The sequence below is a fragment of the Erigeron canadensis genome, chromosome 7, assembly GCF_010389155.1.
Source record: "Erigeron canadensis isolate Cc75 chromosome 7, C_canadensis_v1, whole genome shotgun sequence".
Lineage (NCBI taxonomy): Eukaryota > Viridiplantae > Streptophyta > Magnoliopsida > Asterales > Asteraceae > Erigeron > Erigeron canadensis.
The window spans coordinates 25450193-25466191 of record NC_057767.1 but is presented as its reverse complement, the minus strand read 5'-3'; the positions used below and the strand labels follow the sequence as shown (position 1 = coordinate 25466191).

At 34.7% G+C, this 15999-nt stretch overlaps 1 protein-coding gene across 1 annotated transcript; it reads left to right on the top strand.

Moving 5' to 3' along the window:
* The first annotated feature begins 34 nt into the window (after positions 1-34).
* Positions 35-14018, top strand: LOC122607323 (SCY1-like protein 2). The gene is made up of 14 exons (XM_043780274.1): positions 35-605; positions 2693-2797; positions 6957-7067; positions 7320-7502; positions 7609-7735; positions 8762-8823; positions 8913-8999; positions 9272-9358; positions 9830-9943; positions 11473-11601; positions 11891-11953; positions 12093-12254; positions 12698-12816; positions 12916-14018. Exons 1-14 carry the CDS (start codon positions 129-131, stop codon positions 13745-13747), a joined length of 2658 nt encoding a protein of 885 aa, XP_043636209.1. The 5' UTR covers positions 35-128; the 3' UTR covers positions 13748-14018.
* The last annotated feature ends 1981 nt before the right edge of the window (positions 14019-15999 follow it).

Here is a 15999-nt window from a genome sequence, read left to right as displayed (position 1 = left end):
ATATGTGAAAAAAGATAATCAGACATGAATTTGACAAAACTCCTTTCTTCTTCTCTAAATTTTCTCTCTGTGATTTCTCCTCTACCAAAAATTCAGATCCAAAATTAATCAAAAAAAATAAATAAAAAATGTCTTTAAATATAAAATCCTTGACACAAGCATTCGCAAAAACAATCGAAAAAACGGTCCAAGATGTAACCGGGCCAAAACCATTACAAGACTACGAGCTTCTGGATCAGATCGGGTCAGCCGGACCCGGACTCGCGTGGAAGTTATACACCGGAAAAGCGCGTGGCGGATCAACAGGGATATCACATCAGTATCCAACTGTGTGTGTGTGGGTGATTGATAAGAAATCGATAAGCGAAAACCGAGCGAAATCGGGGTTATCGAAAGCGAGTGAGGATTTATTTTATGAGATTGTGAGAGCTGATGCAGCTAGGTTAGTTAGGTTGAGACATCCAGGTGTGGTGCACGTGATCCAAGGGTTAGATGAGAATAAGAATGCCATGGCGATGGTTACGGAGCCGTTGTTCGCGTCTGTCGCGAATGCCGTTGGGATTTTGGATAATGTGGTCAAAGTTCCTAAAGAACTTCAAGGGATGGTATGTATGTATATATGTGTATATATATATATAGTAGGGTACGGGTGAGATATTTTGAGACAACCTTTTATTTTAGGACCATTTAGGACCAACTAGGACCATTGATTTTTGTACACCATCATCATCTACGGCCCACCAGAAAATCATGTGTAAGTTAACTTACACATGATTTTTCTATGGGCCCATCGTTGGAAAGTCTTATTGTTTTTACAAAAAGTCTTGTATATCGTAGTAGATGATGATGGTGGTGTGTAAGTTACGAAAATCAATGGTCCTTTTTTGGACTTTTTTTAGTTGGTCTCAAATTATCTTTCCCCTATATATATATATATAGTTATGTTTGTTATATCGATGTTATAATTACGGTTAATTGTATATTTGTATGTATGTGACTAGTTATTATACTTGTAAATGTAAGTGTAAAGTTAGATTGATGTCGCGTTAGTTAAACGTAGGAAAATGTATACAAATAAGAGTATTGTGTAAAGTTGGATGCATTTTATTGATCGTGAACCCCGGATAGAAATGTCGTTTTAGGAACTTTATGATAATGTAACTAGGGAGATTGAGAATTTGTACTTGGGTTAAGGTTGTGGTGTTATGCACTAGTAGATGAAGATTACTTTATTATTTGCATGATTTTATTCAGGATTACGTGTTTTTAAATGAATCAAACTTGTCAATTTGTCATGTTTTGCAGTATTGTGTATGTTAGTCTTAGACATTGTTATGTGTTTAACATGCTTGGTTCACTGATTATGTGTGAATCGTGGTGATTCTTTCATTAGGGTAATTGGTATGTTTTGCTGATGTGGCAACCATCGGTGCCATGCTGCCATGCCACTGGTCTAATGGTTATTAGAGCTCAGATCTATCACATGGTAATAAATTGGAAAGTATGGTGCATGCAAAAGGAAGTTTGGAAGTCAGATAGATATTGTAGCAAAACGTTTCAAGTTGAATATGTTTATAAAAACTTAGCCCCATTGTACAATACATGATGGTAGTCTATGAGGATGTCCTGGTATCACTGTTTATCTATTGAATTGCTAACTTTGATCTATCTGGATTTTGGTGTAAATATGAGGTCTTACAATAGGCAAAATGTGGGAAATAACTTATTTCTTAAAGCATCTATTATTTCTTGGTTAGAATTCAGCTTTTTCAAATTTGAATTAGTTAGCATGTAGCCTAGCAGTGAATGCACTTTTAATTTTTTTTTTTTAATGTTTTTAACTCCTGGGACTTGCAAGGGTTAGACCTTAATGGCTATTGACATATGGCAGCCATTCTAATTCAATGTTGTGGTATGTATGATGACCTGCCAACCAATCAGGCCGTGGGTTATAGTCCATGGTGGATAACATGTGAAAATGTGTGGGATCTGTGTCTATTTGTGTATTAATACTTCCTAAAAAATAATGTGGTTATTACGTTGACAAGTTATTGGAACCTAAAAAGTTTTGTTACATTGACAAGTACCATCACTGCTTCTCTATGTTTATTTGTGCCAAAATGAAGTATAGCCCATGTTATGTGTTTGTTTAGCATTGAGGCTACTTTCCTTAGGCGTGTCTATCAGAATGAGGTAAAGTTATACCTAAGGCATTAACTCTAAGAACATCTGATCATGACCATTATTTAATGTGTCAGTGACATGATGGGTAGTTGGAATGTAACTATGTAAGGGTACTGAACTTAAAATCCAGTGTAATGTGATTCACCAACATAGAAGATAGCTCTCAATTATGTAGATCTAATTATTCATTATGTAGTTTTAAAGGTGGTTAATAAATTTCACCCTGCGTGCATGCAGTGCAACAATTTTGTATGTCTAATGCTGTATGGACACAGAATGCCAATCATGGCTTTAGTTTATATAGGTTTGACTATTTGATGATAGATACATGTTATAGGGTAAACGGCCTTTCTGCATTCTGATAATGATATAAAATGGTGTCTTTAACTGTTCAACCTTGTTGAAGTACTAAATTATGTTTTGTAATAAAGATGATTGGTTATATTTACTGCACATTGCTGGCTGTCATAAGATTATATTTCTGATAAGTTTGCTGTTTCATTTGTAGGAAATGGGTTTGTTGGAAGTAAAACATGGATTACTTCAGGTAGCAGAATCTTTGGATTTTCTCCACAATAATGCCCGTCTCATTCATCGTGGCATATCCCCTGAGGTATGAACATGCTATCTTTAATGACATCTTTGCTCGTTAGTAACATACATATACTGTGCAAAGAATCACTCTAACAGATTTTTTTTGATATGAATCTGCTGGAATGATATGAAATAAAAGTATAAGGGTGTTAAGTGTGTTTTTTAATAATTGTTTCTTATTCTTGGTAACTACTTGTTCTCCAAGATTAGGTCAAGTCTGTCTACAAATAAGGCTGCCAGCCATTAGGGTTAGGTGTGGAGATTATTATCAATTGTTCTTAGGAACTTAGGGCCGCTGAGGCATTAATCCAGACAACTGGGCTACTGGGGCATTAATCCAGATTATCAATAAATCTAACAACCGAGTTTGGCTGGCTTTCTCTGTGTTATCCTCTGTGTTTTCTCGCTTATTTTCTGTTTCATCAATTGATACATATCAATTGGTATCAGAGCCCTCAATCCTCTTGACTGTGGGTTAGACAACAACATCTTTGAAATCGACAAAGAAGTGCGATGGAGCAGTTAATGGCATTCAAACAGGAAGGTGTACTGTTATTGATTACTGCAATTCGTTTCAAATATTATTTGATCAGGTTAGAAATTTGGAAGAAATTTCTGAATTCTACGGCATATACCTATTCATCAATGGGTTAAAACCTGAAATCAAGGAAATATCTGATGAGTGGCATCAATATAGCTGCATTAAGGTGAAAGATGCGATTTCATTGGCTTTAAAAATTGATTCCAATGGCTTGCAAAATTCTTTCTCTCCATTCGATTCTAATTCTTCTTTTTATAACCAAGATTTGGAGTTTGATATCAATATTACTCTTGGGGAATTGATGAAAGATAATGAGTTCTTTATGAATGGAAAGATTCAAGCAACGATTGTAGAAGTTGAGGATGATGAAGTCGACAACCACGAAGAAATTTCAGATGCATTATTATATAATGATGAACCTGATCGATCCATCAACAATGAAGATCAGGGTGTCTTCTTGGAGTTACACATCAGAGCCATGAATCGCGTGTTAAACCAGCGGTGGTGGATGAGGATCTGAATGATAATCCTATCAAACCTACGGCTACCATGGTGGTGTCAGAAGAATTAGGTCATCACTTCATTGAAAACAATAAGGCTACCTGGGTGCTGCTGAAAGTTTTACCTAATCAACCTGCCACTGAACCTAACATGAAGTTGAAGTGTCAATTTATTGATTTTATCGAGCAGTCTTCTAAGAACTCTACCTGTTATGAACTTAAGGAATGGTTGTAAGACAAATCCAAGATTGAGTATGTGCTACAACCATATGGTCAACTAGCTTTGGAATTTCAAGTCATCATATGGGATCCGGGAATCACCTGAAGCAATTTTTGAAGCCACACCTTGAGGATGATATGAAATAAAAGTATAAGGGTGTTAAGTGTGTTTTTTAATAATTGTTTCTTATTCTTGGTAACTACTTGTTCTCCAAGATTAGGTCAAGTCTGTCTACAAATAAGGCTGCCAGCCATTAGGGTTAGGTGTGGAGATTATTATCAATTGTTCTTAGGAACTTAGGGCCGCTGGGGCATTAATCCAGACAACTGGGCTACTGGGGCATTAATCCAGATTATCAATAAATCTAACAACCGAGTTTGGCTGGCTTTCTCTGTGTTATCCTCTGTTTTCTCGCTTATTTTCCGTTTTATCAATTGATACATATCATTTTTTTCTTTATTTTGTGTCATAACACCTCAATGGGGCCACACTTTTTCAATATAATCTTACAGTTAATAAAGTTTAATAGAACAGTTTAACTTTCATAGTTTTGACAGGGGGACTTTGTGTTAATGCTTCTCATGTTTCTCCTTTTACATGTTGAATGACATGTATGTGCTTAGAAATAAGCTTCTGCCCCTACTTGTGCAAATTCTAATACACAATGTTTCTTCATGATAAGTGATAACAACCTGCAATTTAGTTTTCAAACCGCAAATATGGCTGCAGAATTAAGGCTGGTAAAAGAATATCAGATAATAAAACATGATGCCTGTATTTTTCTATTAGAATTTCTCAGGATGTATTTTGGCCTTGCCCAGTTACCCAGTTTAGTAGCATAGCATCAAATTACTTAACCAAATCGATAAGAGACACTTGAAAGTCGAAACAAAAGGATTCCAACCAAGGTTGGGTAACTGGGAGATCCTATCTTTACTGATTGAGTGCATTAATATCAATACTTAAGTTAACAAAGATAGCATTGGGTGACTCAGAGTTCCTCTGTTACATGTCAACAACTTGGTGTATTGTAGCTCCCACTTGATAGGAAAGATAGAGATGCATAAGTCTCATTATCCAAAAATGGCAAGTCATGGTTTTTTGTTTAATAGTTAAGATGAAGAATCAAAGCCCTACTCTGATTGATGAGAACCACTTAAGAATGAATGCATGCTTCTTGAATGAGTAAGACTTTAGAAAATTGAAATTCAGGTGATAGCTTTGCTTAGGGATTATGGGAATGTTCACGATGCTTGAACGGGCTATGAATATAATACATAACAATTCCAACTCTAGTTTTTGGTTAATGTATATTACAAAGTACTAAGGGTCTTGGTTTCTAGGAGATAAATCACTCTTAACCCACATAAGAACTGAAAAAGAATCAAGACTCAGAGAAATCACTGACCCATAGCACTAACCACTGTCCCTCACAATGCTATGTGCTTCTGTCAGCATGGTCTTCATATAAAATATCGCAGGAAATTGCACAGTTAATTATAAATCCTTCTCTGTCAATTTTTCAGAACCCTTTGATACAAACTGGGGCTATATTGTTCTTAACATGCTGCAATTCTGCAAATGAAGTCTCATATGTAAACGAATGTGGGACAGTGGGAGGTCATGTTGAATCATGTTGTGAGATGGAAAAAAGATTGGGTTCTACATTTTAGTTAGAAGCGGGCCCCTATCTTTAGTTAATAGTTTTGTAAGTGGTTAAAATGAAGTAATGAACAGGAGTGAGTTTTTAGGCCATGTTTCACGTCAAATGAAGATTTGCATATTGCATAAATAAAGCAAAATTTCATGGTTTATTCGGAGCATCAACTAACAACTAAGAGTGTTCATCAGGCGCAATATTGTTCCACTAGGAAAAGAATACAAATAGTATGACATATTGACATGAATATAAAGATGTTGCTTTTCCTTCATAATGATAACCCACAAGGCACAAACTTCGTATTCCTAGGGGTTGTTAAACTCTCCTTAATGCCTTCAAAAATGAAAATACTGAGATAAACTAGCCAATGATGAAAAAAGAAAGTTAAGCTTCAAATATCATTTAATACCAAATGATTATTTTAGCAAGTTGTATATTTCTTTTTTCAATGCTTTATGTTCTTAACCCTCTGTGACTCTGTCTTGAAGTTTTCAATATTTTACTTCCTTACTCTATTGTTTTCCTAGAAGTAGCATATATATTATATATAGCATAAATAGTTACAGCATGGATGGCTGTATAGAATAACTTTATTCTAAATGTGGGTCTCTATTTTTCGTTAGGGCATGGCCTTTTGGTTATTGTCAACTTTGTTTTGCATGAAAAATTTCTTTGGGTAAGGTTTTTTTGGATCAGGATGTCAATTTGTCATCTTTGCTATGATGTTATGTAACAGTTTAGTGCGTTGTATGTCCAATAAACAAGATGCTGATATATATATATATATAATATCATGTGAGAACTATTCGCGTATGAACATAGGTAAGAGTATATATAACTTGATATGTTCATATCTGCACGAATCTGTTCACAAATAACATTCATATATGAACATCAAGTTATAATTTAAAGGTTTTCATGGTTCCTTCAATTCAAATGGTTCTCACATTAAGCTTTTCCTATATATATATATATATATTGCCAAATCAAATTTTTGTAGATACATAAAGCTGTGTGCTTATCTTAAATTGACGAGCTGTGCTTAGTGGTGGTCTCTACATATATTTATTAGATAAAAGTTATCAAATTTCTCTCTAATGTTATTATTATTATATGTTGATGACAACTAATTCTCATCAATCATCTATATGCAACGGCTGTATTGTTCAGTTGAGCATAAATCTGTCATCGTAAGACTCCTAATCCAGTTAGCCCGGCATATCATTTGACCATGCTTTTTTCATTGCATTATTTCAGGCCGTTCTTATCAACTCAAGTGGAGCTTGGAAGCTTGGTGGATTCAGTTTTGCAGTATCAGCAGACCAGTCATCTACAGATTCATCTACTGTGCAGCCCTTCCATTATTCGGTGAGTTTATGAAGATTAATATGATATGCCTAAATGACAACCAAAAATATTAAGAACCAAGGTTGCAAATTCTACATAATACTCTTTATATTGGCTACATAATGCATGCTTTCATAAGCAGTTCTAAAATAATATGTTATTGATTATTATGTGTAATTATGTATAGCCATTATCTGCCAAACTCTACAATCAGAATTGCAAACATTATATTATATTATTGTATATAACTATGTCTCAAATCTCTCTTATCAGGAATATGATGTTGAAGATTCGCTACTCCCTCTTCAACCATCTTTGAACTACACCGCTCCAGAGTTGGTTCGGGCCAAGGCTTCTTCAGTCGGATGTTCTTCTGATATCTTTAGCTTTGCATGTCTCGCTTTTCATTTGATTGCTAAAAAGCCTTTGTTTGACTGCCGCAATAACGTGAAAATGGTATTAACCCCTCACACCAACCCAAAAAAGAGAAAATTGATTTTGGCCTTACGTAGTACAGTTTATCTAATTATATTTAATAGTGTATTTGTGACCTTCTATGCAGTACATGAATAATTTGACATATTTATCCAGCGATGCTTTTTCATCAATTCCCCATGAACTAGTTGCGGACTTAAAAAGAATGCTTTCACCAAATGAGGCTTTAAGACCAACGGCTTTGGATTTTACAGGTAAAGACCTGTGTAATTTTTAACATCATGTAAAATCATAAATTCATAATATATTTGTAATGTATGCATGTATTGAAAGACCCCACCATTTTTCAAAATGTTGACCACTTCAGTCTCCACCCTCCATTTTTCACCAGATATTAAGAACTCCCCCTTTTTGACCATTCCGCTCTTTCACAATCCCTACAATCCATCTCTCTAATTACACTTTTTTTTTCTCCCTTTACAAGCCAGAGCACTACCTAAGACCAACGTACCACCACCCCGGACCACCACCGTCTTCTTTGTCATTGTTAGCTTCACATTATACATAATGTTCTAGGGTGATTTGTAAATTATCTTTTATCCGGAAAAGAGTCCTTGGATTAAGCGAAACCAAAATGCATAATACAAACCAAGGAAATGGAGGGCAACTGTCTAAACGATCTTTTATATCTATCAACATATCATCTGTATGTACCAAACAAATGTCATTGTTAGCTTCACATTATACATAATGTTCTAGGGTGATTTGTAAATTATCTTTTATCCGGAAAAGAGTCCTTGGATTAAGCGAAACCAAAATGCATAATACAAACCAAGGAAATGGAGGGCAACTGTCTAAACGATCTTTTATATCTATCAACATATCATCTGTATGTACCAAACAAATGTCATTGTTAGCTTCACATTATACATAATGTTCTAGGGTGATTTGTAAATTATCTTTTATCCGGAAAAGAGTCCTTGGATTAAGCGAAACCAAAATGCATAATACAAACCAAGGAAATGGAGGGCAACTGTCTAAACGATCTTTTATATCTATCAACATATCATCTGTATGTACCAAACAAATGATAAGTGTAACTTGTGTTTTTGGCGATATACTACAGAATATTTGTGTTTGTATCATTTGCTTATTCCCCCTTGTGTTTGTAGTTCTGTTGGTGGTAAATACAAGAACTTTAAAAGAACTTTGAAATGGCAGTATTTTGGCTTCATATCGTTCGAATTCTCAAAGTTGTCTATACTTTTCTCACTTTTCAGGTTCTCCCTTTTTCCGTGATGACACTAGGTTGCGAGCACTTCGCTTCCTGGACCATATGCTTGTACGTGCGTTGAAGATAAGCTTTTTACTAAGTTGCTTCTTTTTTTCTTATATTTTTTAATATGCCAAATTTTTTTTTCTTGATTTCAGGAAAGAGATAACATGCAGAAGTCAGAGTTTTTAAAAGCTCTGTTGGACATGTGGAAAGATTTTGATGCTCGTGTGTTGCGCTACAAGGTTGTGTTTTCGATTTAATTATGGGCTTTGGAGTATTATATATCACTTTAGGCTGGTTATAGCAAGAAACAATTGCATGTCATGTTACTCTTTATCTGCTGATTTTATTTCATAAGATAAATGTGGATTTTATTCATAATGATTGTTATGAGTAATAGCTCGAATCTGGCTTTTTTGTTAATTGCTAAATATAATGATTTAGCCTGTGTTTCAATCTTTTTTTTTTGTTAAGATAACTGAAGTGATGAATGAACTACTTGTTGTTTGTGTAGGTTCTTCCGCCTCTGTGTGCAGAGCTTCGGAATATGGTTCTGCAGCCAATGATCCTGCCAATGGTTTTAAAGATAGCCGACTCACAGGTACTGTATACCTGGTCATGAAAGATGTTTTTCTTCTTGTTTGTATTACCATTTATGTGGAAAACAATATATTTAGGAAAACTCAGCATCACGTTTAGCTACATTCAACCTTTCCTCTAATTATGTCTACGTGGTTTGACTTCTAATTGCACTCTTAGGCACATCTTAACTAACATATAACTATATAACTATATATATATATATATATATATATTTCTATTGATATCCTTGTGTTCAAACAGTATCTTGATTAATAATACGGAGTAGTAGTTATATTATATTATATATGTATATATATAATAGCTTTAAAATATAATTCTGGGTTGGTATGTTTCTAGATGATGCAGCCTGTGTTACGCTCATAATTGATTTTGCTCATTCTTTTTCTAAATAGAAGCAAGAACTCTTTTCATTAGGTGTGATATGTTTTCGTACTGATCATGTTGCCTAAGATTTCTTCATGTATTGCAGGATAAAATTGATTTTGAGACATCAACATTGCCTGCTCTTGTTCCTGTTTTAAGCACTGCTGCAGGTGAGACGCTACTGCTGCTTGTGAAGCATGCAGAGCTAATTGTCAACAAGGTAAAACATTGTCATTGATCTATAGATCAATTACTGAACTAATCTTGAAGTGAATAACACGTTTACCATTTTGTTGCAAGATCTGGCCAAATTTTCACGCTTTACTATGCATTACAAGAGATAATTATGTGATTTATTATCAAACATTCACACTTTATACCACGATATGTGTGCTTTATCATGCAATATGCCCAAATATATTTATCAAAAGTTGAAAACCCCTTGTGTTTTGATTTTACTATGCATTTTGGGGAAACAAAAATTATACCCTTCCAAATCAAATTAATGAAAGCAAATTTTTAATTAAAATATGTTTTGTTCAAAAGTCCATCGCTTAGAAATTTTGAACTCTATTTCTAAGCTTCAATAAAGAAATCTCAGGAAACTATCCAAAGTTATTCATGCTGCACATTGTGTCAATAATAGGCTAGTTAGATATAATATACTCTTTTTTTGGTTATTCGGAAATGTTAAACTTTCAAAAAGGTTCTAATATGGGTTCCAGTTTGGGAAGAAAAAGAACTCTAACCTGAATGTGATCTGAATACCTGAATAAATTTGGAGGTTCTGTCTGAACCTGGATTTTCAGGTTAATGTAACACAACACACCTTCACCTAAATAGGTAAAAATATATGAGGTGGGCACAATATCTGTTTCTGGATATATAAATAAAGAAATTAAACTTGGCATATATGGGAAATTTCATCCCAATAAGTTCAAGCCCTGTTACAATTGTCCCATTTGTGAAACTGGTTTTTTAATGTTGTACAAAAATCACTTCTTATAGTTTTATAGTGAAATTTCATCTCAATATTCTTAATCCCTTATAAAGCATATTATCCCTTCCCATTATTAAGCACAAGTAATCGTAATATCTAAAATAGTCCTCAATCATTGTTTTTAAAACAATTCAATCTCAATTAAAGGCTTAAAATATTTTGTAGGCAAGGGGAATCAAACCCAAGACCTGCTTAAAAGGGAGCACCATAACCAACTGTTCCAATAGGGAGTTGTTGCTCTTTTTTCTTCTTTATTCTCTATATGAGCTAAAAAAAAATGTAAAAAGACATTTTTCTTAGAAGATTTGCGCATGCACACCACTCTTCCTTAGGCACTTTTGCTCTTTTATATCACAAATACTCTGCTATCTATGAATTTACATTGTACAAATAGTCAAGTACCATGTTATTATTTTCTCACACAAGTGTTAGGTTTGAAATTAACGTCGTAATCGCACTTCACACGTTTTATTCTGCCTCTGCCGCATCGCGTGGGTGCCCATCTAGGGTTTCCTAAAGAAGTTTGTCTTTTGGGAATGTGAACATCTATAATAATATATAACAGATTTATTTCAGTTGCGATGCATTTCATTGCATATTACATAAACTTGATCCTTCACTTGAAAAAATATGGAACAAGGGTAGCACGATCGGATACTTATACTGATGTGAAAATATGTAGATCATTTGAATAATAAAATTTCTGGTTTTAGTACGCTGACTGCATCTACTCGTGTGTATAATGGCAGGCTAGTCAAGAGCATTTGGTTTCTCATGTGTTGCCCATGCTTGTGCGAGCCTATGATGATACCGATGCTCGGATGCAAGAGGAAGTGCTGAAAAAAACTGTATCCCTTACTACAAAACTTGATTCCCAGGTAAATTTGCCATGATCGGTTGTTTTCATTGGTGATTAATCAGTGTCATTCATATATCTTCATGTAGTTATTTTTAACCGAAAAGCAACATCTATATGTAGTTTAGGGTTATCATATGAGCTTTTACATCCATTTGATATCATTATCTAACTTGATGCCTTCAAAGTATTTTCTTAAAAGTCATAGCTGGATAGGTTTTTATAAATAATAGTATCATGTTTTGCATTACTTTTATCTGAATACGTTTGATAAGCTCATGCTAACATCTGGCATTTTGACCATAATCTAGCTAGTGAGACATGCGATTTTGCCTCGTGTACATGGCTTGGCACTCAAGACGACAGTTGCTGCGGTATGTCGTCTTTCTTAACTTCATATATGTGTAAAGCTATATGATCTTGATTTACTATGAAAGTGCATGTTAAAATTACAAGTATAAAGATAAAAGATGCAAGAAGATTAAGTAGTTCCAATATTGCAAACTGTGGCAGGTGAGAGTGAATGCTTTGTTATGTCTAGGTGATATGATTTCGGTTCTTGATAAGCCATCTGTCTTGGAGATCCTGCAAACGATTCAGCGTTGCACTGCCGTTGACCGGTCTGCTCCAACTCTTATGTGCACTCTTGGGGTAGCCAATTCTATCTTGAAACAGGTGCTCCATTTATGCTAATTTTTTTGACTCATGCTAGTCACAATTCTTAGAGATGACAGATTGGTGCGGGTGTGATAACAATCAGAATGGATATGTGTGGGTTAAAACTTAAAAATGGTTGGGTTGGCTCTGGCTTTACTGCCAATATTTATTTTGTCCATGTTGTAGAAGATTTCTAAAGAATTAATGTATTGAATTTGATAATGAAAACCACCTTACTAAGTAATGTCATATATCAAGTTAAACACTGCAGGTCATGGTAAATATCTATATACAAGTTAGTGACAGTCGACCTGTTGAACCTATTTGATCCATTTCAAATTAAGCTAATTTCTGTATTTGATCTGTTTGACCCATTAACCCAATAATATACAGCAAGAGTTGACAGCTCACAGCTGCGTTCTCTTGGAGACAGCTCACATTTCCATTGTTTTTGTTCTTAGCATGGAGTGGATTTTGTAGTCGAGCATGTTCTTCCATTAGTTGTCCCTCTTCTCCTTGCACAGCAATTGAATGTTCAACAATTCGCGAAGTACATGTCGTTTGTGAAGAGCGTTCTTAGGTATCCATTTCTTTAATTCTCTGTTCTTGCAATATGCAATGCGATATGAAACACACATGTATAAATAATAGAAGTCCTATTGTTTTTGTTAAATTGCAGGAAAGTAGAAGAGAAAAAGGGAGTAACCATGAATGATATAGGAGGTGAAGTAAAATCCTTTCCCACACCCGATGGCAATATAGCACCACCCTTAAAGAAAAATGTTCCAAGCGTTTCATCCTCCTTAAAAAGTACTTCCACATGGGATGAAGATTGGATCACGACAAAAGGATCCTCCACAGAACCTAAATCATCAACAAATACACCATCAATTGTCCAAGATAATTCAAACAATATGCATTTCCCATCAGCTGTTCAGAATAATTTAAAGGATCTGCAGTTCTCGGCAATGTCTAATCCATCCATGAATCCAACACCAACATCATGCCCGGCAGCTGATTTTGAATGGCCTCCTCCCTCATCTTCCCAACAAGTAGGTGATAATATGAAAGGAGGCTCTTCAAATGCAAGCTTTGATGATTTAGATCCATTTGCAAACTGGCCTTTGGCTGCATCCAGAGCTTCTACCAATGGTACATTAACCCCGTCTGTAAACACAACACAAAATCCAGCAAATAACAATACCAGCTGGGCCAACAGTTTTGAATATCCCAGTATTAGTAGTAGCAATAGTACTCTTAATGGTGGAGTTACATCCCAGAACTCTATTGGGTCTATGAGAAACAATCAGAGTGTATCAACTGGTCCCAAGGCCACAGATATTGGTTCGATATTTGCTTCAAACAAGACCACACAGGCACTAAGATTAGCGCCACCTCCCCAGAATGCGGTTGGCAGAGGGAGAGGAAGTAGAACTCAAGGGCAAAGTCGCCAATCCCGTTCTACCCCAAAACCATCATCCGAGCAGCCTCCTCTACTGGATTTGCTCTAGCTAGCTTACTTTAATCTTGTGCCTTCAAAGTCCAGTTAGTAGTGCATGGTCATGGCCGCCTGTTCATATATATTGTGATCGGATAATCTCCACGTATTCAGTTATGTTCTCTTCTCTTATAGGTTTTTTGCTACTTGTCTTCCCCTTTCTATATAACCGATAGCGATCTTTTTGTTTTGGGTGTTGTTTGTACAAGTACATTAACTAGTTTAGTTGCGGAAAATTAAAATTCTTTATTCAAAGTGTAAAAGTTTATAGACTTCTGATGCAATTGATTGTTTTTATTTATTTATTTCAAGTTTGTCAATGATGTTTCATATGTGGTATGGACCGGCTTTTTAGTGGTTCTGGAGATTGTTGGTTATATGTTTTAGAACTTGCCGGGAACAGACCTTTTCAATAGATGTACATCTTGAAGCTCAATGAGACAATGACATTACTATTAAAAGATAAACAGATAAAGAAAGTTGATTTCGTTCTTCAGGTTACTCAGAATGGTTGAATTTTTGACAGTAGTTAGATTAGGCAAGGTTGTAGACTTGTAGCAATTAAAATTTATTTATTTATTATTATTTTTTATTATCAAAATAAGTAGTTAGTAAAGGGTAACAGGGGAACCCTAACTCCGATACCACAATTTAATACCCGTCGGGCCGTCGACCCACCCCGTATGAGTAATATGATGCCAGTAAAATACCTCCATTTTAATCCCCACATGATTTGGGCACCCCGAAGGATCGAACCCACGTATTTAAACTTCACATATGAGTCTAGGCTTCATTGGTAACGGATACCTTAATAGAATTATTTTTTTTGTCCCAACGAGGATCGAACCTGAGACTTTAAGGTCACAAAGTGTTTGTCTTACCCGTAAGCTAATTCCTTGTGGGTAAATAAGTAGTTAGTAATCACTATTAAAAAAGCTCGGCATTAGAAAATGTATTATTTGGGACTTCTTACTCCAGCTTCCAAGAGTGTCCACTAGTTAAATCGTGTCCAGTAGACTCCCTGTTATGTTCATTCTCTTAAGTCCCCTCTTTGATAGCAATACTATTACCTAGGTTCCTAAACTTGATTGTAGTAATAGGAATACCCTTCCTAAAATACACATTTTATTCAAATTCAACCCGAAGTACAATGAAACAATTTACATGGAAAGAAACTACAAAATTAAACATGCAAGAAATTGAAATACCAAGTTCACTACAATGACAGAAATCAAATCTACACAAAACAAGAACAAAGAAACAGGTACTTGGCTGAGGATTTTTGTTTAAAAAAAAAAACACTTTCATAATTTTAAAAAAATAAAAGAATCTCCAAGGACGCGTTTAGCTGTAGAAAATGTTTTTAAGTTTTCCATTTCTAGTTTTCTAGAAAATGAAAAGGTTTTTCATTTCTAAAAAACCCTTGAAAATTTTGAAAACGCGTTCAAAATAAAAGATGGAATTTTCATTTTTTCATTTTAGAAAACTAGAAGACATGTTCAAATTCACTTGTTTTCTAATTTTAGGTTTAGAAAATAGAAAAGTGAAAACAAAAAACAGTTTTCTAATTTTAGTGCAAAAGTTAGAAAAGGGAATTTTCATTTTCTAGGAAAACTTTTCTAAAAAATTACAATTTGAACGCGTTTCATGTTTTTCATGTTTTCTTGGAAAATGAAAATGGAAAACAAGAGAGTTTTCTTGAACTAAACGCACCCGAATTCATTGACAACATCCCACATTCCCAAATCCCATTATCTCATCATTATTAGCAATAAACAGAATTAGTATTTTTTGGACCTCAACCAATGCATATTTATATCTTTCATTTGCTCTCTAAGAAAAATATGTTTCGTAACCCAATCGAAATTATGTATAAGCACTAATATAAAGTTGCAGATTACCCTCCCTTTGTGATATGGTTTTAAAATCGAATCTCGCTAGACTTTTGTATGAGTTCTCCACAAATTTTGTCTTAAGACTGGTCACTAAAGTTAATGTGGACGAAACTTAGCTTGACGCCCGGACACACTATGATGGATGGAGAGTCCTTGTTCGTCCCGGCTATCATGGATGGAGAGAATTACCTTTTTTTTTTTGTTATATGATCATCCTTGCCTAGAGTACTAAATTACCGGTACAAGTTAATATGAGTTACCTTCGCAACCGTGGATAGTTAAACTCAACTTTTTTTTTTTTTTATGTACAAAAAAAAAAAAATTACCTACATGTAATGATAAACCACTAAAGGATAATAAAAAAGGGAAA

Excerpts from the sequence above, each read along its gene's own strand:
- LOC122607323 (XM_043780274.1), top strand. The coding sequence starts at position 129 with ATGTCTTTAAATATAAAATCCTTGACACAAGCATTCGCAAAAACAATC. Across the intron at positions 7,503-7,608 it reads GCCGCAATAACGTGAAAATG|TACATGAATAATTTGACATA; the intron begins GTATTAACCCCT and ends CCTTCTATGCAG. Across the intron at positions 9,359-9,829 it reads TAAAGATAGCCGACTCACAG|GATAAAATTGATTTTGAGAC; the intron begins GTACTGTATACC and ends CATGTATTGCAG.